At 41.5% G+C, this 26,171-nt stretch overlaps 1 protein-coding gene across 1 annotated transcript in view; it reads left to right on the top strand.

Moving 5' to 3' along the window:
* The window catches only part of NSG2 (neuronal vesicle trafficking associated 2), a 37,623-nt gene extending 12,199 nt beyond the window's left edge, over positions 1 to 25,424 (top strand). The window contains exons 3-5 of the mRNA XM_027468542.3: positions 1,905 to 2,024; positions 21,780 to 21,890; positions 23,470 to 25,424. Of these exons, the coding sequence (XP_027324343.1) occupies positions 1,905 to 2,024; positions 21,780 to 21,890; positions 23,470 to 23,661 (423 nt within the window). The 3' untranslated portion in view covers positions 23,662 to 25,424. The remainder of the gene's footprint in view (positions 1 to 1,904; positions 2,025 to 21,779; positions 21,891 to 23,469) is intronic.
* Positions 25,425 to 26,171: the final 747 nt, after the last annotated feature.

Below are 26,171 nucleotides of genomic sequence, written 5' to 3'. Positions count from 1 at the left end.
GCAGGTGTTGATGGCTTACACTATAATTTACTGTACTGGGTTTAAAAGAGGCCAGCGAGGAGACTGGAAATCTAGGGCCCAGCTGTGTGTAGTCCTTGCACACCTGGTTTCTTTTGAGCAAGACAGCAAGGTTGTTATTTGTTCACGTCAGCACTAACTTGGATGAGCTTGTCCTGATTGGAGGGGGAACTTTGTTTCATTTGGTCCAAAGCGTGCTGCATTTTAGAGTATGGTAGAAGTCAGTTCATTAGTAGGGTATTAGTAGTGTTAGGTTTCATCCCAAACCTGCTGAAGAAAGCTTGTCCATGTGTCACATACCAACATCTGTGTCGTGTCATCAGAAATCCCAGGTTCCAAAATGCTAGCATGAATACGTTTAAGTGTTTTTTTATCTTGTTCTTCCGAAGTCTTAATGTTGCAAATACTACTGTAATAAATGTTATTGAGAGGGATTCACTGAAGGATGTAAATATTCATCAGTCTTTAATGATTTGCATTTGAATCCAGAAAATTGGCTTATGACTCCATGCTGATTTTCTCTCACTCTGATTTTCACATGGCATTAAGTGCAGGAGAGTTAAATACTTAGGGTTTTCTCTGCTCCAAGCCAGACTTTACTGTCTTCATTTGGATATAAATTCTTCATTAGCCAATAACTCAATCTTGTACATTGCTTTATAATCTTCCTACAAACCTACAAAACTTTGTTTCTAACAAAGATCTTTAGGATCAGTCTTGCCACACCCATATGAACTCCTGGAGTATTTTATTTTCACCTTGGCAAACCTGACAAATGCATAGTCTTGCAGTTCAGAATGGGAGGCCAAAAAGTGGAAGCGTTGGCCCTGGGATGGAGATTTTCAATGTGCTTTCTGTTCTTTTGTGCTTAACCTCTCTGAACCTTGAAAGTCACACCAAACGGTTGTATGTCTTGTGGACGTCAGATGATTTGGGAATCACAGCCACAACCCCAACTCTCCAGGGATGAGCTCCAGCTTATTGACAGTGCTGAGGACAAGGCCATTTTGCCTTCTCTGCCATTTCGCAGCTAGATTTAGACAGGGCAGCTATATTAGCATGCTCTCACATTGTTTACCTGCATAGGCTCATGGGTGGATAGTCTTTTAGGATTCTCATGTATAATGGGATGGACACGCTCACACCTCAGAAGGGATATTAGTTTCAGAACACATTCCTTTTGCTAGTCCCATCTGAGAGTTGGTATTAAGTGTTATATTTTCCATGCTTATGGTGGGTGGGTTTTACCCAAAATAGTTTACATATATATTCAATGCAGATTGAAAATGTATTTTTGGTAATTTGTCCAAACCCTTTAAAAGCCACTCACAGGCTTTTCCATTGTGTAAGCTGCCTCATTTTTATAAGATTAGTAGGAGCTGGATTAGTTAGCAAATGGCACCGAGATCTCCTGAGAAAAACCCAAGGTAATAGTATGAGATTAATATTAATAAACTGGAGTCTGAATAAATGAGAGGCCAAATGGCCTAAATTTAAATTGGCTTCAGTGGAACTTTTTAGGATGGGGCTTTTAATAAGTGAGGATCTTCTGATGGATGGGCTGTTTGTTATTCTACATGTTTTGCCCATTGAATGTGATACAAAAAATTGCATGTCTAGCCTTAAACAAAGGTGTGTGTTAAACATTTTGCTGTCAGCTACTTTAAGACTCAATGTGATAAACTCATTATCCTAGGTCTGTATTATCTGCTTGCCTATTTATCTGTCTCTTTTAGTTCCTGAGGGTATGATGAGTTTGTGTTAATTTATGGTTAGAAGATACTTCTGTAGGTTCAGGGGAAGGTTAGAATAGAAAAGCAGGGGCTTAGATAACAAAAAAAGTGCTTGCTGTGTGCAGGAACCTTAAAAGTGTTGATGTTTTCCAGGTAATTGTGAAAACAAGAACAGAGTATCAGCCTGACCAGAAGAACAAAGGAAAACTCAGAGTGCCCAAAATTGCTGAATTCACAGTCAGTTTCACTGATGGTGTAACAGAAAGACTAAAGGTAAGAAATGGTTATTTTGGTGCCTTCTGATGCAAATGCCATTCATTTTAAAGTAACTGAATCAAAGTGATGGTAAAGACACACCAAATTTAACGCTCCAGTCATCACTAAGGTCAAAGAGATATTTATCTGCATGAGTATGAAGCTCTTTTATGTTACTTGGTTTTTGTTTTGAACAGATACAAAAATACATTCATAACAAGATATACAGCAGGAAATGATTTTCTTCTCCCAGGAAAAGTTATGAAAATGTTTTCCAGCCCAAAATGGAAGTGAAAAAAGTTTGAATCTCTTTTTTTCCTCTCAAACATTTGTGTTTAAAAAGAAAAAAAAAAAAAAGCAGTGAAAATTGATGGAAACAGTTTGTCGTCTTTCACATCTTTCAAAAATTCTTTTTTTTTTGTGTAGTCAAGCAACCTTTTTAATATTTAAAATATTTTATTGTTATATAATTATTTTATTATAGATGAAAAGTCATTTCAAACTGGATAAAAGAAGATAGATTAGAACGTGTCCAAGCATATCCTGTTCTGTAAGCAGTTTTGGTTCACAGGAATTGAAATTTTCTGATGAAAAGTGGTTCCTTGAGAAATTTTCAACAGGCTCTACTGAAACATGGAAAGAAACTCATGAATTATTGAGTGCTCTCAGTTCCTGTTGACTGCAGCAAATTAGAATGGCTCAGTTCCTCCTAAAATTAGACTCCAAACATGTAGCAGCTAGTATTTTCTCCCTTTTCATTGAAAAGATGATACTTTCACTAAACCACAGAGCATGTAAGTTGAAAAAATACAAGATCTGATTTCACATTTCCAAAGTCAGAGGGAATATCAATGATGTAAGTAGAAAAAGTAGAGACTAGGCAGCGCCTAATTAATAGCCCTGCTACTTGAAAAGCTGGGATTAGGTTTATAAATTTTTACAGAAGGGTATCATCCTCAAGAATTACCAGGAATTGACCCAAGTAACTGAATAATTGACTCAAGTAACTTCAATTTGGCCCAGTTGTTCTTAATCTTGCAAGACATAGAAAAGTTTATCATAATTAGTTTCTGACAACTTAGAAGAAAACTTGTACTTTGTAATGTGATCCAGGAAAAAATGTTATCATTCTTTCTTTCTTGGAAGATGAGTCTTTAAGACCCAAATCTTCAGACCCAAACTTCAGGATGAGTCTTGTTCAACTTATTAAAAGGAGAAATTTTCAGCTACTCTTTTCTGAAATACTACAGAATGGTACTGTTTCTGTTTTTTCCAGAAACTCGTTAATATATTTCACAAAGACAATTCTGTTGCTTTCAACCAGGATATTTAAAGCCATGATTTATTCTTAAGATGTCTGTAAATAAATGTTTGTAGCTTTTTTTTCTTTTTTCTTTTTTTTTTTTTTAATGCGGATCATGTATGTTGATCTAAATTACTTAGCAGGAGCTTACATGATGCTGATTTTGTTTTAAATTCTTCCCTGATCTTATTGCATGCATAGTACCTATTTACCATCAATAGTGACGTTTCACTGGTACCACTAGTAAAGTAAACAGCTAATTAGCCAAATTTAAATCCCTGGCTTGGAAACCACAACAGACATTTTCTAGTACAAACAACGTACAAATCAGAGCCAGACACAATGTGCCTGAGAAACAACAGTAAAATGTAGAGTCTCCAGGAAGTGATGTGTTGGGTTGTGACCCACAGTAAATGACATTATTACATTATTGTTGATATTGCAAATGACAGTGCATCACTGGGTATTTAAAAGTTCTAGCCCTGTAATCTCATCCTTACACACTGTGTACTCTGGAGGCACAGAAGTTAGAGACGTAGCTCATCAACTGCAAAGGATAAATTTCCTTTAATCATCTCCTTCTATGTTTCTTATTTTTCCCATTCTTCAATCCCCCTCCCCCCCCAAATTGCTCTTGCATTCAAACTCCTCTTTTTGATATATTTTTCCTTCTTCTCTTCCTATTTTCTGTACTGTTCTGCCATTGTTTTTGTCCATGTGAGGACTGACACAGCAGCAGTCACAGATTTGGAGGTTTAAGCACTGCCATCCCCTTTGCTGCATGGTGGGGATGGCTGTGGGAGCTGTGCCTCTTCTAACACAGCCTGGCAGCATGACAGTTTCGTTTTTAAGCTATTTCCTTTCCCTAAAGTCCATATGATTTTCATTCTGTGCTCTTCAATGTCAACTTATTAATCACTCAGCCTCTAGCCTAATGCTGGATAAGATGATAAGCCTCTCCCTGCCTGCTTTTCATAAGGCTTCCATGTATCGTATTAAGTTTGTAGTATTATTTCCTGACAAAAATGAGCTGAGATAATAGGTAATATTTCATTACCTTTTGTACTTTTTTTTATTGCACCACGTTTTTATACCAGTGCATATTTTTAGTGAAATTATTAAAAATACTGCCCTCTGGTTATAAGCAGGGCTGTTATCTGGTACTGATGAAATCATTATACATTTGTTTTTTGTAAGAGGAAATCACAGTAAATACTTAACTTTTATTATCTCAGTTTTGATACAATTTTACAAGCTTAAAAAATAATATAAATGAGATCATCGTATTTTCTGTTGCTGGCTTGTTGCTTTGTATAGCTTTCCAGTATATGGTGTGTTGGAAATATCATCCACACTGTCTTGCTAATGCTCTGATTAAAGTGTTCATCTATACTTGAGCCAGGCTATTAGCTTAGTGCACTCCAAATATGTGAGTTCTGTATCCAGTAATGTGTATGGGCATGAATGTTCTTCTGCAGAATGTACAGCTAGTGTTAGTCCACAGTAATGCTTAAATTCAAAGGTTCTGATAGGGAACCATTTTGATACTACAGTTCTACTAACCTGTGTATGAGGAGTGAGTGTCTCAGCAGCTGGTATCTGTATGCTGGGGAAACAAATACAACAGAGAGAAGAAATAGCCAAGAAATCCTCTTCTATCTGCCATTACACTACTTTGGCATCTTGGAGAATACAAAGTGAGATGTCTTGTAGTTTATTTTTTCACCCAAAGGGTAAAATTGTCATCAGTTCAAACAAAAGTATGGTAAAGCAAATCTCTGTCATTAAAAAGTGTGTGTAGCAAAATGCTGCTGGGACTCCATATTTACAACTGTGCTGCCCACCCACCAGTATCTCTCTGGAGCAATTCTTAACATCTTTCCCGTTTCAATCTATGAAGTACGTTTTTTTTTTTTTTCCACTCTTCTGGTCACTTGATATGGGAACATACCCAAGGTAGAAGGAAAAACTTTTCCCAAGTTCTTTTTCTGTGCGCTGTAGCTGCATCCCAAAGAAGAGCTAGATCTCTTTGGAAAGCAGGGGACCTTACGAACATGGCAGTCAAATCCACAGATGCCCTTTATTCTGCCTTTTGGATATCTTTTATTGAAGAGGCTAATAAATTATTAGACAACTTTCTAGCATGAGCAAGCCAAAGCCAGAATCTAAGCTTATGCATGCATATTTTTCATCCATCCAGAACAGTACAGATCTGAGCTCTTTAATTATTGTAAAGAAGAGACTGTCCCTAGGCAACGGTTCTTATTTCACACTACCTCTTCCAAGAATTTTAGATAGCTTCTGCAACTTGTCACATCTCCTAATAGATGAGCGTATGATTCTCTATAGCTCAGCACACAGTGTCCTGGAAGTTTGACCAATTAGGCTTATTCTTCAGCTGGATGAGTCACCCCATACATACTTTATAACAAATGTTTAAATAGTTGTGTGTAGATGGGTTACAAGAAAGTGATGTTAAAATAGCGTTGTGGTTGAGCCATCCATATATAAAAGACATTTCTTTTATCGTTTGACTCCTCCACAGAGAAGCAATGACAACAGCTTTTCTAAGCTGACTGGCAGTGATTTGTGGATGTTGCCTCCTCCAGACTGTTTATACTTTTGGAGTGTGTCCCACTAGGAAGTTTTTGAACTGCAAAGATCTTATTTTGCAGTAATGATGTATACCAAGGTTTCTCAGTCCGAAGGGGAATAGTTTCTGGTGTTTGCTTTCCATTTTGCATGTTTTCAAGGTAGTGCATCTTGCCATGCTTTACTGTCCAGTAGTGACACCAAGGTGGACTAGAAAGGATCTGAAAATATGATGACTCCCTTATGTTCGTTTGTGGAACAGTGCATCTAGGTCTATGCAGTTGAGGTAGGTCTTACTGCTTCTTTTTGCCAATGATACCCTACGTTACAGTTTTGAGAACAATCTCTCATGCAAGTAACATTATTTCAGTGAGTTTCAGCCCTTATTTCTTTTTATCGGTGTTGAAATGAGATTAAATGCACCTTTGGTTTTGAAGCAGATCATCCATTGAATCAGAAGTCTTGTTACTTCTGGAGGACAAGGTTTCCAGTCACTCCCTTTGTCTTCCAACCGGTCAGGATAACACAGAAACCAGTCAGAAGCACTGAGGTGAGGGGTGGGTTTCTACCCATTTCCTTGACTGTCACTTAGGTGGTGTTTGGCTTCAAGCCATCAACATCCTGCTTTAGAGGATGTTGATGAAAAGGTTTCTCTTTTCTAGAGAAACAAGCTGGAGAATGGTTGCTGGTGGATTTTTGCACTTGACCTAGTCAGACCTCCGGAGTGTCAGTAGGCCTGTGCTAGCCCTGGGTTTGCCCAGATGTATCTGTCTCCTAGTAGCACCAAGGTCTGGGCTCGAGGGGCCTTTCAGCACGGGGTTATTAGAGCTTACAACACAGAGAATTGGGCTGACACATGCAACTGCTTGCCAGCTGCTTGTTTGTGCAAATGACACTTGTGAAGTTCGTGTGTAACCAGTTTGACCTCTGTTATTGCTAAATGCCACAGAGTTATCCTGTACAGCCCTTTCAGGGAGGCAATGCTTTAATGACCATTAGCTTGGTGATAGTTACCTGCCATAGTTTTATGACTTATTAAGTCTTCAACAGGTCTTTCCTTTTTATGGATTTTTTAATTTTTTTTAAAGAAAACAAGTTATCAGCCCCTCTGAGCTGGAATAATTAAACCATGTACTTTCTTCAGCAGATCAAGTTGGTAGTGGGTGTATGGGGGAGAAATTGAGATATTTAAGAAGACATTTTCTTGTGAGCAATTTATCTACCTGGAAAAAATCAGCTGCAAATATTGATGCCTGCTTCACCGAAGAAGACTGGAAACTTCACTCTTTTTGCTGCAAGTTGGCAAGATTCATTTTCAGAATCACTGACTGTGTAATCTGTTCCTGTTGAGTATGCAATGACAATATATTTCTTATCTCTAGATCAACCCTCTCCCCTCCCTCCACCCTGAAACTGCTCTAACACATACAGATCCAATATCCAGTGGATGTAATGATTCAACAGACTTTTCATCAGGTTCTTAAAATATAGTGGAACCCATTCAAATGTTTCTGTTATTGAAATACTCATACTGAAGCAATTATTTTCCTCTGACCTAATGTGAAAGATGTAGAACAAAATCTGTTTGTCTCCAGCCACACCCTACAAAACTGTGATGCAAGAACTGTTCATTATCAAAAACAAGCCAGTATCTGAAACACTTGGCTCCTAATTAAGAAAGATTTTTCTGGCCTAGGGCCAGGGCTTGATTTCCTGTTGGTAACAGCTTTGCTGGAATGGAAGATGCTTTCCGTGCTTGCACCACTAGATTGTGACCCACTGAATCCCCAAGGGTATTCAGCTGCATCTTGTAGCTGGAGGATCCTCATGTGGCAAGCACTGAAATTCAGAGGGAAAGGAAGGTCCTGGGCTTGTATGCCTGTGGAGGAAAGTGGTGAGTTTTACTCCTGAGCAGGAGCAGGTCTCGATCACTTTATTTTTGTAGGTAGGATCTGCTGAGCCCTGAGCACTAGCTGTCTTTTACAATGCGGTGCAGAGAATTGCTGTGCGGCCTCTGCAGATGTTCTGCCAAATGACTTCACCTTGAGCATCGCTTTGAGAAATGCATCATTCCCCTGAATGCATATATTTATCTACCTGTCCATCCTGCCCTTAGTTTTAAAGGGCATATCATCATTGCAGATGGATAGATGATAATTCTTCCTTGCTCTGCTGCTCTCTCTGAAAATGTTGCATTCCTCTTTTTCTGCTTCCCCCCCGCTGTTTCCCAAACTCCCTTTCCAGCCTGGTCCTGCAGATTTCTCCACAGGATGTTCTGCTTCCACTTGTAGGCTACTGCATTATGCTCACAATTCTTCCTCTAACCTGCAAAGGAATGAATCCTAGGAAAATAGCATGGGGCATTTCATCGTGCCCATTCAATAGCTAAATAAAATTAAAGGTTTCTTCAATTGTTAAGTTACCACAGGGCAGGAATAACTCATGGAGAAAGGGCTTCTCTGAATGTGAGCAGGACAATTTTCCTTACTGCTTTTTAATACTAACAAAACAATGTTACCATGGTGACTGCCACATCACATCAGTAGTTGGGAAGATGCGGAGTGGCTGCTGAAAGATCCCGTTACACTGACTAATGTGAGTGGTGCTTGAGGGAGGGAACACGCTCTTAACACACAGAGATTTTTCTTACTTTAGTGATAATTGCTAATGTGGCTGAGATCTTTCCAGGCTGTGCAGCTCTCGAATGGGCTGTGTGATCCTGGAGAGCAAGGGACAAAGTGCAGGAAAATTGGAAAGGGGGCAGTTACAGGAGAGCACATGAGCACTGACAGTACCATTTGGGGGTCTTATTGCATTGGCACCAGGGGATGCTGTAGTGGGTTCCTGCTGAGCCTCGTATTCAAAGAGGGGCTTGTGGAAGACTTCACTTAAGTCTTCTCCAGACAGTGATGGAGTGACTTATCTCTGGAGCCTGAGCTTTGGGGTGGCTTTGGAGGTTGAATATTTTTCACTGCAATGCAGAGGCTCACAGTTTCTCGTTATTCACAAATCCACTGCCTGGCCTTGTGTCTACTTTTGCCTGATGCAAACTAGCACCTGCATGGATTCAGACCCTCACTTGTGTGTATAAAAAGAAATGAGAAATGTTGCTCATCATCTTTCTGCCTCAGCTCAGCAATCATTCTTCTCCTCCTCTGGCTGTAATAGGAAGAGAAGAGGATAGGTCATATCTGTCCTAGCTGGCCTCACAGCTTGCATGGAGATAGATTGATGGAGCCATTTGTGATCATCAGTGACAATTCAGAGCTGTGAGGATGAGCTGAGTGTGGATTTGTGGCTCAGCTGCTAGAAAACAGATATTTCTGATCACATTCTAGGTATAGTACCATAAACCCTGCAAGCTTTCCATTTTCCTGTCTGGGTAGAAGTCTGAGATTTTTATGAAAGTTTCTAGCTAAGACCTAGCTCTCTGATAGAGGTTAGGTCTGAAGAAAAGCTAGGAAGAGTTTCCTCTGAAACACACAAAAGACAAGTATATTTTGATTTAACTAGAGTGTTCTGTAAGACCAGGCTGGGAACTACCAACAAAATGAAGAAAAAAAAAAGACATGTTTTTTGTATGAAATGGATCATTCCTTAATATATGTTATTGTTTTGTATTCTTTGTTAGGCACACACGCTCGCTCTTTTGCAAAGTTAGAAAAAACACCTGAAAGATATTTTATTTTTGCCACCTGTGAGCACTGACAGAATAATCAGCTGAAGAGAATTTTTCAGGGTTATTTTTTTTTTCTTTAATTGATTTTTTGGAGAGAAGAAAAAAAAAAGCTAATTGCTATGCAGAAAATGTCTAAAAATGGAAGTCACAGAGAGTATTCACATGACTAAAAGCTTGTGAGGTAGACCTGCTGAATCTGGATTTTCTAAACCATGTTATATTGGAGGAAAAAAGGAGTTATAGAGAAAAGAAAGAGAAACCTCAACTGACCCTTTGCTTTGGAACAAAATGCATCACAAAGATTTTCATAAGGGACTGCAGGGAGTAATTCTGCTAATTACAAAAAGAAATTGCAGCTTCCATTTAATTCAAATGATTTCTTACATTGCATCTTTGTCTTCAACAACACAATGCCATGGTACCTTCTGGTATCTCTGCTGCCCCACAGTAAACCCTATTTGTTAGGTAATTTTCTTGTCAGCATTTGAAATGGAATGAAAAATGCTTAACGCTAGTTTGGCTATTGTAGCAAAAGAGGATGGAATGGAGAGGGAAAAGATTTCAGCTGACTGAATCCAAGGCAAAGTTTATTGACTGTTGTGAAGTGCATTTGGAGTGTTGCAGCCAAACCACAGAATGCTAAAAAAAAAATAATCAGGGAAGTGAAATGCTTCACTCATATATTTTTTTCCATGTAATGTTTTCATTCTCTCTATTTATAAAGCAGCATGGGCTGCTGATTGAATGTTAAACAGACCTGAGCTCCCTCTTGTTAGTACTTGCAGATGTATTAAGCCTGTTGGGCCACATCCACAGTTAATGGAACTGGCCTCATGCCTTTGAAGGGATCGTAATCAGCAAGATTATTCATTTTTGTTGTTTGTTTTTAAAAGAGTAGCTTTTATAAATCATTTGCAGCAATAAAGCTTCACATTTCTAATTTAGAATAGAAAAGCTTTTAATTCATAAGTTACCTAGGGAACACCTAGCTCTCCAAGTCCTCACTTTGTCCTTGTCTGAAGCACCCACATAATAGGAATAAGTTTTTTAAGATAAATGGGTGTACTGGACCATGAATGCTGCCATATTATTAGCTTTATTTCCTGACCCATGATGATAGACATAGATGCTGAAGTGCATGTGATTATTTTGACCTTTTTGAAGGAACAAACTTTCAATTGATTTTTTTTTAACCACAAGGGTGCACTGAATGAATATGTTTCAATATGTGCAAGCTTGACCTTCCGTGGGACTGGGGAGTGGAAGGGGAAAGTTATCTTGTTCCCTGATGTATAAAGAACTTAAACTGTTTCAGGCATTTTTAAATCCAGAAATCCAGTCTCCTGTCGTGATGGCTAATGTGGAAGATGGTAGTGTCACACGTAAAATCAAAATACAGAAAAAAGATTGGAGAGGCAAATACACAGGAAAATGTGCCTGGAGGAATACCATTTTGTGCCTTAGCCTTAATACGTCAATACTGAAAGGTTTGCTTCAAGAATTGTCCTCTTTGTCCTGCCCAAAAGGGATATTTTGTAAAGGAAACAGACCTCGGGTTTTCATTAGAGCCTGGCCAATTTTCAGGTCTGGGATGGTGTCAGTGCTTGGGTGATTTTGAAGACAGGGGCCCAGAGAATGCCAAGCTTTTGGAGGAAAAGATGCTTGCAGCTTTGGGTGGATTTTGTAGAGGGTCTGTGAGTACCAGTGATACTCCAGCAAGCGCTGGAGCTGGACCTGAGTGTGTGCTAGGTCTCACAGAAAGCTGGTAGTGGAACAAGGAACACAAATGACTTTTCCCAGATCTGTTGCCATGTGCTAATCCCTGGACCTGTTTTTACTTGAGCTCCAAGTACTTTCCCTGCGCCAAATCCAGTGGAGGGAAGCAGGGAGAAGGGAAGATTTTGCATGCATGAGACTCTTCAGAGGTTGGGTCTTGGCAGGCAAAGGGTAGGCAAGGAGACATTTTATTGATGACTTGATTTATTTTGTATTCCTGTTAATGCATTTAAAAAGGGCTCTTGATGAGCTGAGGCATCCATTGTCATGTTCTGCTTGCAATGACCGGAGGAAATGTCACAGCCAGGACTTTGCACAATGCAATGGGAAATTGCAGTACGTCACTGAGGAGGGGCTAGCTGTGGAGATGATGTGGCTGTCTACTACAATCCCATTAACTGGATTAAAAAAGGAAAAAAAAATCTCAAACTAGTAATCTGAAAGGAAGCCTCTTCCAGAATTGCTCAGATCGTGTTTCCATGAAATGGCATACCATTTTGTGAAAAGGACCATGGGCTTGGGAAGAAAAGCACCACTACAAGCAGTGGTTCACCCCACTTACTTTTGTGTTTGCTTCTTTGTTATGTTCTTCTGAAATACAAATGAGAAGGGAAGGCTCATGTGGTTGAAAAAGGAAAAAAAAAAAAAATCTTGTAGAAGGAGGGAAAAAAGACATTTTAACACCTTTATGTTCTGCCCAAAAGACCATGTATTTATTTGGTGTTCCCTAAAGCAATTGTGTAGCACCTCAATATACAAGTGTATTCTGAGCATAAAGGACTGTGCTTGGAGCCTGCTGTAAGGAGAAAGGCTTTACGTTTTAACAGAAAGAGCTCAAAATATGACTTTGTTTGCACTACTGCAGCTCATGAAGAAGTCACGCAGTCTTCTGCACACATAACATGTTTGAATGATAAAAATCTGTGTGTCGTGTAACATGGGACATGTTGGAAAGTTCTTGTTGTTAGCAGGCAAAAAACCCTGTTTGGTTTGTCTTCCAATGAACTTACATTAAGGTAACAGATGTAACATTTTTAATGGCAGTAAACAGCAGAAAAGAAAAAGCAAAACAAACAGAGCTTTTTATTTACCTAAGTAGAAATTCACTAACATTCAACAGTCAAAGCATCCTCATTGAAAATGGCATTTCAGAGCTTCCATAAGGAACAGGGGCTTGTAAACTGAGCCATGAATTTTCCATTCAAGGGGTTTAACTTGGCACAGAAAGGCATCATGCAGACCGCAGCTGGCACCAGGCACAGTTAAAAAGATCTGAGGCTATTAGTGCCTAAACAGCCACTAGAAATTATATTACATGATGGAGACTGGCTAATATAATTGAGCCAGCTAGTTATTGTGCACATAATTTAATTATTTGACAAATTGCTTAGAAACATGGTGTTCTTGTTCCACACTCATGCTGCACTCACAGCTTTACAAGGCACAGAGCAGAGGAATTGCTGGTGGGTACCTAGCCATCTCGGCAGATAGATGCTTCTTTTAAAGATTTGCAAACATGAAGAGATTCCCAGGTGGGGATGTGGTGGAGTGGTGTATGGAAAAATGGGTAGAGCCAAAAGGGACGTGGTGGAGATAGCAAACTGGCTCAGAGATAACTAATGCTTTTTCAAGCAGACATCTTTGGAGCTTAGGGTAGTTGGAGAGATGACCCTCTCTTTTCTTTGTCCCTTTCTTGTAAGTCCTTTGGATTTTGGTTGCTGGGCTCTGTGGGCTGAAGGAAACCCATAAAACAGTGGAACAGATGTGAGATGGTTTTGCACCCAAAGATTGTAACATCCTCATGGCTGGTGTTCCGTGGTCTTAGGAGAATTGGGGCCAAATTGTTTTATGATAATGAATTCTAAGATGCAGGTGTAAAAACCCAAAGCCAAACCTTTAAGCTTCATGTAAAAAGCCATGTAGCATGTAGAAGTATTTTCCCATAGTTTTGAAGATTTAGGTACTTGACAAAGCATCTCCTAAAGGCTACTTGAGAATCTGGACACCATCTGGAATAAAGTTGTGCTGTTATAATGAAGGACAAATCCTACATCTTCTTGAACAGCACCAGGGAAATATGAAGACCCAATTGTGCCACTTTTTTTTTTTCCTCTTAGCCTTTCAAAATTCAGAGGCTAAGCTGTTCTCAGAAAATCAACAAAACCAGCGACTTACTACAAAAGGGTTGTTATAAATCAAGACTGAAATGCCATTTTTGAAGAAGTGCAGCCAAATGAGTTTTACCGGCAGAGCAGATCAGTCTGTATAATGGGGTGCAGTGCCCTACACTGCCTTGGCTGAATCTAGACAGTGGAGCAGCTCTTCTTGGGGCGTATTTCAGAGTCCTTGTCCTACTGGTCAGTCCATTTGAGTAACCTGTCATCTAGTGGCTCTCCCTGTGCCTATGTTTGTTTTTTCTTACAGGATTCAGATTTTGGGATGGTTCGTATTTGGATTTCATCTAGACTTACAGGTGGGAGGCAGCCAGGATAGACAGCTGAATGTGGAGCTGGGACGTGCTCCAGAGTCTTTCACTTTAGGTGTAGCTTTCATGTCAAGATTTAATGTTGTCAATCTTACATCTAATTATCGGCTGGAAGAAGTTATGGAATGAAGGGAAAAAAGTTGCTCTCCTAAATTTTTCACTGTCAGGCATAAATTGTTATAATGAGATCATGAGCATATGACAGTGTAGTGAGATGCCCTTAGCGCTCAAAAATTTCTACTGAGCAACAGGAGCTCTGGGACCGGCCCAGTGGAAAATTCATTGATGATTTTGTGATTTTATTCTAGGTTGTTAACTAGGTTGTCAATGGGTTGAGAGGTTTCCAGGTGGAATGGCATTAACATAAACTACTGAAGGAGCCTTGTAGCTTATCCAAGCATAGCTCTTACACCCTTGTATGAAAATGATCTTGATGGAATTTCTGCCGTTTTTGTTTACAACAAATTTTGCTTCATTCAGAGGCAAAATTACTTTACAAAGAAAAAAAATAAAAAACAATAGAATTTATTCAGCTGAATTGCCTATTAAAGGTCATGAAATTTCCCAATACCCAGCAACACTGAATGTATCCTGGAGAACCAGACATGGTATCTGCAGTGGCATCGTTTCCGGACAAACTTGACTGCGAAGAGAGTGAGACTGCAGTGCAGGAATGGACAGAGGCATCTGGCTCCTGAGGTCCCCTATTTCCATCACAGCTGATAAGATTAGGAAAACAGTGGAGAATTTACAGGGATTTTTCCATGGTAAATAGTCTTTACTCAGGAATTAAGCTCTGATCTTCTTGACTGTAGCACACCACTCTGTGCACTCAGAGAGCAGTAACTCTTCTCTGGGCACTGCTTGTCTGGACGGTTCCTCTGTAGATAGCGATGCTTTTCCTGGCTGTGGCATCTTCCTGGCTGCTGTCTTGAGCATATATAAGCATATATATTGAGTGCTCTGAGCAGTGGGAAAGGTAAAAGAGTCAAACAGCTATGTGCCAGGTTTAGAAAAAAACAGATATCATATTTGATGATACATAAGTGCTTGCTAACATCATACACCAATTGCATGAGCACTGGAGAGATATTCTGCAGTTTTCTTCAGACAGATTGATAGAGATCATGTTGTCTGTTTGCATTCTGCTCCGTTTTTGTGACAAATGGAGGATGGATTTAAACACCTGGGCACCTGAGGCTTGTGCCTGGTTCACAAACAGCAGGAGGTTCTTGCTGAGTTCCTCCAAAGCTGGACTCGGTGCAACTGTTTTCCCCCCAGAGAAATGGCAGCACAGTGATCTTCAAAATGGATTTCAGACAGTGGACGACAAGGCTGCTGCCTGAGTATGAGCTGTGATAGGACTGAGCCTTAGTGTTGGAGCATTGGAATTGCAGGGCTGTACTAGACGAGCTGCCCTTCTGAGTTTGAAACCCAGCTTAGTGACCCAGAACCAGAAATGTCAGAGCAATGCATGAAAGCCCAGAATGGACCGTTTCTTACCCCTCTGAAGACACCTATACATGGTGCTGAATTACTACCGTAATGTGGAAAAACAAAGGAGATTTAGACATTCGGCTGCTTTTGTGGGTCTTGGTCTGAGTTCAATATATCAAGTTTGGGAATTTGGTGGGGCTGTTCCTTTTGTTGTGTTGAGCCCTAGCTTAAGCCATGTGGAAGATCTCCATATAAATATCTAATCTTTCTGGAATCTTACTGAGCTCCCTCTGTTGACCATATTGCACAGAGCAAATCTTTTAGATTAATTATGACTGTGTTTTTGATTAGAAAAAAACAGACCTTTCCTTCTTCTATAGGACAGTTTTGTAGAACATCATTTTCTGTGTCTCATTGTGAGATGGCTTGCATTTGAGTACCCACATTCTGTCCTCACAGGGTGTAGCACGACTAGCAGAGCCTGTGAAAAATAAATAAATAAATATAAAGGTGGATTGAGAAGCCCTGACACCAGAGCCATGATTATAAGTTATATTCCTCTAGCTGGTAATGCAAGTAATATGTGGCTTATGTGGGAAAAAAACCCACGCCCCCGCAACTTACCAGCACAGGTTGGATGCTGAATACTAACAGAGAGCAGTCTGCATCCAGTCCCCACTGGGAAAAAAAATATTTGTCAACTCAGTTCAAACAGTGCATAAATTTGAGGGAGCTGCCATCTGCTGACAGCCCCTTCCCCCACCTGCACTGCCTGAAAAATGTTCCTTATGAATATCTGCTCTATGCAGTAGTATCCCCATCAGCCTCAGGATCTGCCTTTCTCTGCTTCCTTTTTTTTTTTTTTATTTTTTTCCCTGGTATTTCCAGAGGATGTAGATTTCCCAGGACTCTAAGGCTCCTTGCTGGTCTGTGTGGCAGTCAGTACCAGCCAAGTGCCAGCGTGCAGCTCTCTGCAGGCTCGGTGGCTCAGCAGGTCACCAGTAGAGCTGGCAAACCCCACTGTGCAAGTCAAAGCCCTTAAGGCTTGGGTTTTGGAGGGACCTGCTGCTCTCTGGTCTTGTTGATTCCCATAGGGAGTTAAGGGTGCATCCCCTGTGCAAACTAAGGCCACAGAATAGAGTGTTGTGTTTTTTTTTGGCTAAGAAAAATAAAAATTTGGAAAACAATAAAATAAAAATGTAGAAGGGAAGTGGCTATTAAGGAATGCCCTGCTGCTTGGATGTGGCATTGTTCTCTGGTTTGCTTTTAACTGAGGCTTTTTCACTGCAGCTAGAGAGGGGAAAAGGGAATTTCTGAGGCAAAAAGTAATAATGGGCAGTCACTGAAATCAAAGAGAACAGGAGGGACACTTCAATGGGCAGTGCGAAAAGCCAGGTTGACAGGAACACTGCTAACACCATTGCAATTTATCATCTCACTGGAGCAAAACCTTGTGGCAACCATGCCCTGTTGCTTGATGAGAATGTGTGTTGTTTTTTTTTCTTTTTAATCTGTGCTGTTGTGAAAATGCAGTATGTACTTCATCTATGGGAAGGATGGGGAAGAGCCAAGCTAAGTGTGCTCTTCTTGATGGGCAAATGAAATCATCCTTCATCGAAGTCAGGGGCCTTAGATCAAGCCTTTTTCCACGTTTTGTGGTGGATGGGGAGTTCCTTGGTGTGGTTGTGATGTTCTCTCTGCAGCACTCCCTTCCTAAGGGAACCTTTGGGAGCTGTATATGACTTCGGGGAGGGGATGGGCAAATCCCCCCCTCCAGCTACCCACTCGAGCAGTCACACGTGACAGATTCATGCCTGCGGCACTTCTAGGTTTTATCTGCTCACTAAATTTTATTTCCCCTCTGTGAGTGTTTATATTGCTTAGAGACTGCCAAGGTTCATGTTATTCATAAAAAAAAAAAAAAAGTGGAGGTTTATTAGGTATTGCAGCCCTATGATTCTTTGGTGTTTGAATGCTAACGAAGCTTTGTATTCCCTGGAATAGAGGTGGATCTTAGCTCTGGCTTGGCGAAATATCTGGGGGTGGGTTTTTTTTTTCCCTTCCCTTTCCTCTGGGTTTTAACATCTTACATGACATTTCATCCTAGAGCAATTTTACACTATGTATCATCATGTGTAATATTGTGTCACGCTGTAATTTCGCAAGTGCATGAAGCGGCAGGAGGGAGGTGAGAATGGGCTCAATTACACCCGGGAGGGAGGGGAAAGCTCAGCGGAAGGGACCTGCTCCCGGGAGGTAATGAATTGGGTGTCAGCATTTTGCTGGAACAGAGCACCGGAGCAGAGGGGAATTTATTATTTTTAGGCGCTCAGTGGGCAGACAAGAGGAAAGGAACCAGTCAAATCACATTACTAATGGCCATTTCCATAGGCTGTGCATGTACAGGGGATTTAACAAAAAAAAAAGGGACATTCGTTCTTGCTCCAGACAGCTCAGTTCTTTCCATTTTTCAAGGCTGAAGGAAAAACTTGGCCATTTTATCTGGCTCAGAATGAGAAGCCTTTAAAGCCACTTTGGTGGTAGCTCATGGGGAAGGCAGACAAATTCATTCTGAGTGAGGGAGACATCCCACAGCTGAAGGGATGTTCCTCTTTCACATCATCTTTAGGTGCAGTCAGCCCCATTCTGGAGGAAACTGTGATGCAGAGGAGGAGGAGAAAGGTGCCATGCAGACATTAGGGCAGGAGGAACTGTGTGCAGAGGGTGTGCATCCTGCAGGTGTGCATCTCTTGCTAGCCCTTGTGATGAGGGCTGTATTTTCTAAAGAAAGCCAGAGGATGAGCATCGTCTTATTTCTCAGAAAGAAGAGGTAGCTTCTCACTGAGTTATGCCCTATGCATTCCTGGGTGGTATTTGGTATAATTTTAGTGCACTTTGTCTCTTCCTTTGATGTGAGCCCAAATTTGTTCCTCCAAGTTAACCTAAGCAAGATTTCTTCATTCACTGTACGTTGTAATTACAGCAGACCAACCAAACTGGAGAACAGAGCATTTCTTACTTGCTGAATTTATAGCCAGGACTGCCCTCTAAACACTGGTAGACCAAGATGTATGTCTTGCTTTTGTGCCTTCAAACTAACCTCAAAGGAGACTTGTGTCATTGTCATCTTTGTATTACTACTTAAACTGTTATGAGAGGAGATACTAGGCCTACCATGCTCCTCTTTTAAATGGAGAAGAGTTGATGGGCGTTTAATTCTACAGAGGGAAATGCTCTTCCACATTGGCCTGCCAGAGCTGGGTCTTTCTGGAGAGGGGTCTTTTTTTGTGGCTCTGCTGTTGAATAAGGTAGAGTGTTGGCATACATAATCCAGGAAGTCTCTCCTTTTGAGTATACTTCTTCAAAGTGCTATTTTTTCATTTCTTTCAGGTGTAGTATGACTTCTCTTGGGGGCAGAAATCATGGAAAATTCTGTTTCCATCTCCTTTGAATCCACCTGAGGCTTCTTCCTCTCAAGTCCTGTGAGAAAGGACATGGCTTCCCCGGGTTGGGAACACATGAGATACAAAAAAAACTGGTCTGAAATATTTACATTTTAGCTTGCCTGCAAACGTGTTTTTCTGGAGAGGAGGTGGAGCCCTTATTTTCTTGGTCAGACTAGTGAAATTCATACAGCTGTACTTTTTTACCAGCTACCTCTTCAGCACACCAGGACTCTCTTACACGTGTTCTCTGATGGTATCCAGCAGTAAGTGCTTCTCCCTCTACAGCTGCCTTTTGCTTAATTGACCCATTTTGCAGCAGATTAGACCCCAAGGAGGAGGTTAATATGAGCAGTCATTCTAAAAGGAGAGTCAGGGCTGCAGTCAACTGGTCACCACTGGAAAAGCCCATTAGTCTCAGTCTTACCCAGTCATCTTACCCTTTTACACTTTTATTCTAAAATATTCTGACTTAACAATGAATTTATGAATTTCTCCTGCTGGATATAATCTTCATACCTCTCTCTCCTGAGTTTTGAACTGTATATGTTGGGTCAGATTTGACATCATACATGAAGATTTAATTTCATTCTTTTTTTTTTTTTTTTTTCTAAAAGGGACACCAAAATTATAGTTCTGGATCTTCCAGCATTGGCTAGGGCTGATTTCGCTTCTCTAAGTAATAGTCCCAATGTGCTACATGCTTAGGAATACATCTCACCTGGCAGTGAATCTCTGCAGGATGGATGAGGGAGAGAAGTCCCTTCCTGCACTGCAAGCAATTACAGCAGCCCCTTTGAGTCTGTGCAGGGACTGCATATCTTACAGGTTCTCAGAATTACAGCTATGTCAATGACCAAAGGAGAGAATTTGAGCAAAATTCTGTGAACTAGTATTAAACAATTAATATATTTTATTGATATGTTATATAATACTGTTGTTATATATATAATACTGTTGTTATATTAGTAATATTATACTAATGAATTCTGAGATGTATCCAGCTTATTATTTATTACCTGCTGTTCCTAACAAGCTTAGTCACTACACTATAGGAATTATCTCTGAATTTCCCCACTTTCTAACATTACCAATCAATCTCCCATACAGCTTTTGCTTGTACCTACTATTGAATTTCCTTGGACACCTGTACAAGAAAATAAAGATAATTGTGACATAATCATAACAACAGAAAGATGGGGGGACCAATAGCTAGACAGAAATGAAAAAAGTGTGTCTTTTCCTTGCTAGGGCAGTAGGTGATAATGATTGTCTTTCATACAGGAGGATGCAGCTGTGATGATACTGGGGAGAGGGTGTACTTTGGAGGTCTGTTTTGGTTATGAGGATAAGCAGATACATGGTACGGTGGGAACGTGCCTGCAGGCAGGGGTATTAGCCAGTGGTAAGCAGGCAGCCCCTTCCTCGTCCTTCCATTGTGGTTCTCCAAGTGGAACGGTTTTGATGTGACCGGGGAGAATTTGCAGCCCTGGGCTCGGCTCCTGGTGCTGTGGTGCAAAACTGGGGTTCAGGAGCAAACAGATTGAAGCTAGGGGTAGGCAAAAGCCTCGTTAATCCCTGTCCATCCTGTAAACCCATGCCTGACCTCAGTATTTTGCTGTGGGAATTTCTTCAGCGCATGGTCTCGCACAGGCTCACAGACACAGGGACACTGCGGCACCTTCTCGGTGCAGGCAAACCTCCTGTACGATCCTGGCTGCTGGTGTGCAGTGCCTGCGAGCCGGGGGAAGCTGCTGAGCTGCCTCTGCTCCCTGCCCACGCTGCTGGCTGTGCAGCAGTCTTAAGTGATCCTCTATTGCTGTTCCCACCCTCATCATCTCAGTAAGTGAGTTCATTTGATTATGAGCCCCAGTTTGCATGGTAACACTGAAGCCCCAGGGATTATGATTTTTTCATGCCAATCCAGATCAGTGTGAGACAGCAGACTCAACAGGATGGGTTGCTGTAATTTAAGCAGTAAAAGTCCAGAGCCTTTTACATGGCATTTGATGAATTACCAGCTGGGACCAAGAAAGCTTTGAGGAAGGGAAGAATGGGGGTGGGGCTGGTGCTTATCCAGGTGTTTAAACTAAAATATATACCCAGTGCAACTTCTCTGATGGGATGATTATGAACTTGAACCTCTTCCTAGATGAACGAGAGTGCATTTGGGACTCTTGCTCAGTCCTTAGGGAGGACACAAGTTTTAGCACAGCTACAATCAAGGGTCAGGGCTTCAATCCAGACATCTGAATGGGGATAGCAAACTTGCTGTTATATGAACAATCTAAGTGGGACCTGGAAGAGCTGGAAGAAGAGAGCTGCAGCAAAGAAACAGAGTGGTGCAGCCTGCTTGGGAATGAGGAGAGGGAGTATTTGGACCTGTCTGTGTCCAGTAACTCCAGCACTGACATCTGGAATGCTTACAGAGACCTCAATCACGATGCCTGCCTGCCTGCTCTTGGATATATGGTGGGACGTACATGCTGGCCTTTGTCAGTGGCTGGCTGTTCTCCCTTTATAACTTTGATAGATTGAGAAGGATTCCCTTCTGCAAGCTACTTGAGGTGCAATTTAGCCTTAAAGCATCACTCAGAAAGCACAAAGGGTCATGTTCTACAGAGGCTTCATTCTTCCTACCTACATCTGCTATCAGAAAAGCATTTCTTGCCGTGGCTGTAAAGCAGCTTATTGCACAGATCAGGCCCTAAATGTGGAGTCTCTGGCTGCTGGTGAATCCTGCTGGGCCAGCAGAGGTCTCGGCTGAGAGCATGGGAACACAAAGTCTCGGAGAAGACCAAATGCCTTAGGAGAATCTATTGCAATGGGTTAAACACAGGAACGTGCACTTCCGAAGGTCTCTAGGGGGATAGAAATGATGTGACAATTCGGGGCTATTAGATCTAGCATTCATTCAATTACCATGCTTAGTTAAGTACTGCACAGTGGAGTGAAGACTGCAGTCTGTTAGGATGGATGTTACTATAAGTCATTTAATTATGAGGTTGCTCATATGCCATTTTAACATATGTAGAGTAACATTATCCCTCTTTTGTAGGTCACTATTCTCATAAGTCTGGCTCTTGCATTCCTTGCCTGCATAGTGTTTCTTGTGGTATACAAAGCCTTTACTTACGACCACAGTTGCCCAGATGGATTTGTTTATAAGGTAAGAAACTTCAGATGGATGAATTGCCTGAGATAATGATATACTCTAATTGACTACATGGTTACAGTCTAGTCTGCTTTTTTGACCAGGCCAAACAGAACATTTGGCAAGAATGTGTTGAAATGGGAAAAGTGTTATGGGAAATTTGGACTTGCATCTGCCTCCATCAGCTACTGTTACACTGTAATTGTTGGGATTAGCATTTGGTGAACACTACAGACAGATGTTCAGGAACAATCCCTCATATTTGTGAATGGATTTATTGCAGCTGGAATCCTGCGCCTTCTTCCCACACATTTAAGCGACTGAGGTTTACTGTTGTACATTTTAATGCAAAGCAAACTCCCAGAGTGCTGGCACATGTGTCCTTTGTGAAAGAAATCCAAATTTGCCGATGGGGTTCATTTTTTTGGTGTGCTTTTGAGGTCCATCAAGAATGAAACCATGTAACCTACTTGCTAAAAAACCACTGCCCTGTGGTTTTATATCAAATATTTGCAGAGAACTATTTGCCTACTCTGTTGAGATTTAAAAAGAAAAAAAATAAAAAAATAAAAAATAAACTTTGCAAAACAGTTCAATGACACATTTGCTGCAAATAAACTCATAAACATGTAGGAGTCGTGACCACACTGAGGTTATTCTGTGAGCTGAAAAATAGAGTAAGTATGTTTGTGTGTTAGTCATTGTGAATTATTCTTTTAAGTTATATAAAAGTGAAGTTGGGACTGAGACATGAATTTCAGAAACAGATCCAAACCTGAACTTCTGAAAAGATAAAAAGCTTTGAACTCAGATTTCAGCTAGTCACATTGATGTGGGAGTTGAGGAGTCTCATCATTTAATAATAATCATACCTGAGGCCCTTTATGTCATTGGTGCTACTTTGAATCTGGTGAATACCAACCTGTCCGGCATTTTTACTATTTCATTGCTCTTTTACAGCTGTTGCAAAATGAATTATTTTATCTGTACAGTTCTTAGCACACAAGTGCCCTCAGTAGCACAGAGGAGACGCATTGGCAGTGTCTGCACGGACAAGAAGCTCTGACAAGGGCTGGCCAGCTGGGCTGTGCTTCCTACCATCCCCATCCAAGGTGGCCATCCCACAGGCCAGGGATGACATACAATAACATAGCAGAACTCTGCCTGTCCTCTGCCTGAATGAGGATTAATTCTAAATGTCACTTGACAGAGCTTTCAGTCCAGCACAGGGAAGGAGCTGCCCCGGGTACTCTGCTAGGACTCCAGCAAGGGGCCTTGATCTCTGTATGTGCCAGTAGCGTACCAAACCCCTCAGATCTTTATTTTACAGTCCTCATTTCCAATCCAGCAATGAAATCAGCCTGCAATCAGGGTTGCCAATAGCAACAGGTTTGGAAGGCTGCTGCCCGAGTCTAAACTTTGTGCATTCCCACGTGGCTGGTGAAAGGCAGTAGGGGTTGCACAGCAGATGCTCTCGCTGCAGCATATGACTCAAACATCATACCTGCAAACACCTAACCCAGAGATTTTTAAAGGGAGAACCTCAGGCTGGTGGGACCCTGCTTTACTTCTCTTGCTTTCTCCCCTTTTCCAGCATAAGCGGTGCATCCCGGCCTCACTGGACGCGTACTACTCCGCACAGGATTCCAACTCCCGGGGCAGGTTCTACACTGTCATCAGCCACTACAGCATGGCCAAGCAGACCAGCTCCCGGGCTGTATCGCCTTGGCTGTCTTCAGGGTCAGTAAACCATGAAGCCAAGGCTGCCAAGACAGAAGGTCATTAAAGTTAACAAGTGGTGATGGGCAAAGTGGGAGGGTGGGGGGACAACACCATGTCTATACTGCATTGCTCTAGTTGAGAGAGGGTGCTGTGCTAGCAGCACGGTGGGAATAAATAGAACCCAAGTGCGGGAGTCATCTTAATGGATATTTCTTTTCGTGCATTGTTCTCGTTGATTTGTAACCGAGTCGAGCTCTTGTACAAAGGCATGTTTGATGTTGACTGTACCTTACGATGTAAAAATATTTTTAAATCATTGCTTAACTATTTGTTAGAAAAAGAAATTAAAAAACAAAAAAAGCAAATTAGATAAACAGCCAGAGAGGATAAAAGCAGCAAAGAGAATCCTGCAAAGTTTCATCATTGCTGCATAGCTGTGGCACAGACTTAACATGCTGAAAAATAAGCTGAAATCCTTTTGAGATACAGGATAGAGAGAACCTGTTAGACGCTGCAGTGTTGTTTAGCTTGCCAAAGGGGGGATATTTTGCAGTCAAATCAAATCTAGTATCAATGTGCATTTACTGATAAATGCAAGCATCCCCTCCTCCCTCAAACATACACACATGCAAAGACATAGGCATGCAGCCCTGCACAGTGGCCTAAGCAAATCCAGGCAGATCTCGGTATTTGTAGAGAGCTGCACTGTGCTGGTGATCTTGGCTGGGATCTGAGGCTGAAACCCTGGCTGGAATGTGGATTTGGAGCAGGATGGAAGCTGCTGTAGAGAAGTCATGGGTATATTTCTGAGCACAGAGCTAGGAGTCAGGAGATGAGGGCTTCATTTCTGCTTCTGGCTTGGCTTTCCTGTATGACCTTTGGTAAGTTACACGAGGCCTCCCTCAGAGGGTCACCACGAGACAAAGAAATGCCATTGTAATATGTGGAGCCTTTCAAGAGTGGTGATAGTATAAAACAATATTAAACCTCTAACTTCTTGGCCCCTAATTTTCCTCTCACCCATGAAACGGGATGCTCCAGCTTCCCTCCTTCAGCTTCAGATATGTCAATATAGAGTTTCATCCCAGATAATTAGAGAGGGGTGGCCATAGCGTACTCTCAGTACAAGGGTCCCATCAAACCCCTGCTTGCATACACAGACTAGACCCCAAGCTTAGTCCAGTCCTGGCCAGTGTGAAACATCCTCTCCTCACAAATGGCATGTACAACTAGAACAGACTGATGGGATTAAAAAATAATAATAACAAAAGGATTCTCTGTTTTTTAGAGCCTCTGCTTGGCCCATTGCTGCAAAGTGGTTCTGCTGCTCAGTAATGCAGGCAGGGAAAGGCTGAGCAGCAGGATCAGAGCACACATGGAGGGCAAGATTCACGTGTTACTAAGGCTGCTTTTTCAGATTTGTGGCTAGACTGGGATGGAAATTAGGAACTGACCCCTTCTTCCCCCGCATTGGGCAGTTTTGTCCTTCATTTTGCATACATAGACACTAGAGGGTGTAAATGAGGGCAGAACTCCTCAGTCCTTACAGGCATCATGATAAATAACTGTATAGCATAGCTAAAAATGTAGTGCCAAATGCCATTGTCTGATTTCCTACCCTTCCTTCTCCTTCCACCTGTAAATTCATTTCTCACCCAAAATGTACAAACCACTCCCTCCACCAAAAATCAGAACTCCAGCAAACCACTGAACAGTTTATAATTTTGTGGTGTATTTTTTGTCAGTAGGTAGCAGAGACTGAAGTATTTTTTGGTGTAATTCTTGAACTTTTCTGACGGGATTAAAATAAAGCTAGATGTGACCGAGTGTCTCTGTGGCTTGGGCAGGTTTCTTTGGCGACGTGCGGGGATGTGGCGGTGGCGGGTGAGCGTCTGGAGCTGCAGAACGTGGCTGCAGCAGAGACTGCGCCTTTGCGTGGGGCATGTGGTGGCTCTGGCTTTCAGGAGGCATTTTCAGAGCTTGCTGTTTTCTGCTTTAATCACTGGGGGTTATTCTGTACACTCCTGCCCAATTTTTAATTGGAAACAGAAAAATTGCACTTAAAACCAAGCTGATCTTCAAAGCAGGCAGAGCACAGAGCGTGTTGCCTGACCACAACTCCTGGATCCATGACTCTATTAGAAGCCTATTTTGCTTTTCCCTAACGTTTTAACAAGAAAACTAGGCAAAAAATACTTCTCTTCAGCTTGCACCATGATGTGCTATTTTGTGTTATTCCTATCACAATGCCAGCACTCGCTTGGAAATGTGGCAGTGCAGGAGGGGTGATGGAGGAGAAATGTAATGGTTGCAAAAATGGGTCTCTATGGGTCCTTCTGGAACAGGGCACTTTTCTGGACTGTCCTGTGACCTCGAAAAAAGACCAGATGGGTTCTGATGGCCTCAGAGTAAGGATGCAGCCAAGGCATAATCTTGGCTTAAGAGCAACTTCAATCTTTTCTCCAGCATCCTCTCAAACACAGTGATAAAACTGCTGACAATAAGGGCTAATGCTTTCAATTGGTGATTCTTGGCTTTATGGAGGGACCTCTCCTCCCCTCCTATTTTAAGGCC

This window comes from Anas platyrhynchos, chromosome 14 (assembly GCF_047663525.1).
Source record: "Anas platyrhynchos isolate ZD024472 breed Pekin duck chromosome 14, IASCAAS_PekinDuck_T2T, whole genome shotgun sequence".
NCBI classification, from domain to species: domain Eukaryota; kingdom Metazoa; phylum Chordata; class Aves; order Anseriformes; family Anatidae; genus Anas; species Anas platyrhynchos.
Note: the sequence above shows the minus strand (reverse complement) of the source record. Positions and strands in the feature narration are given on the sequence as shown.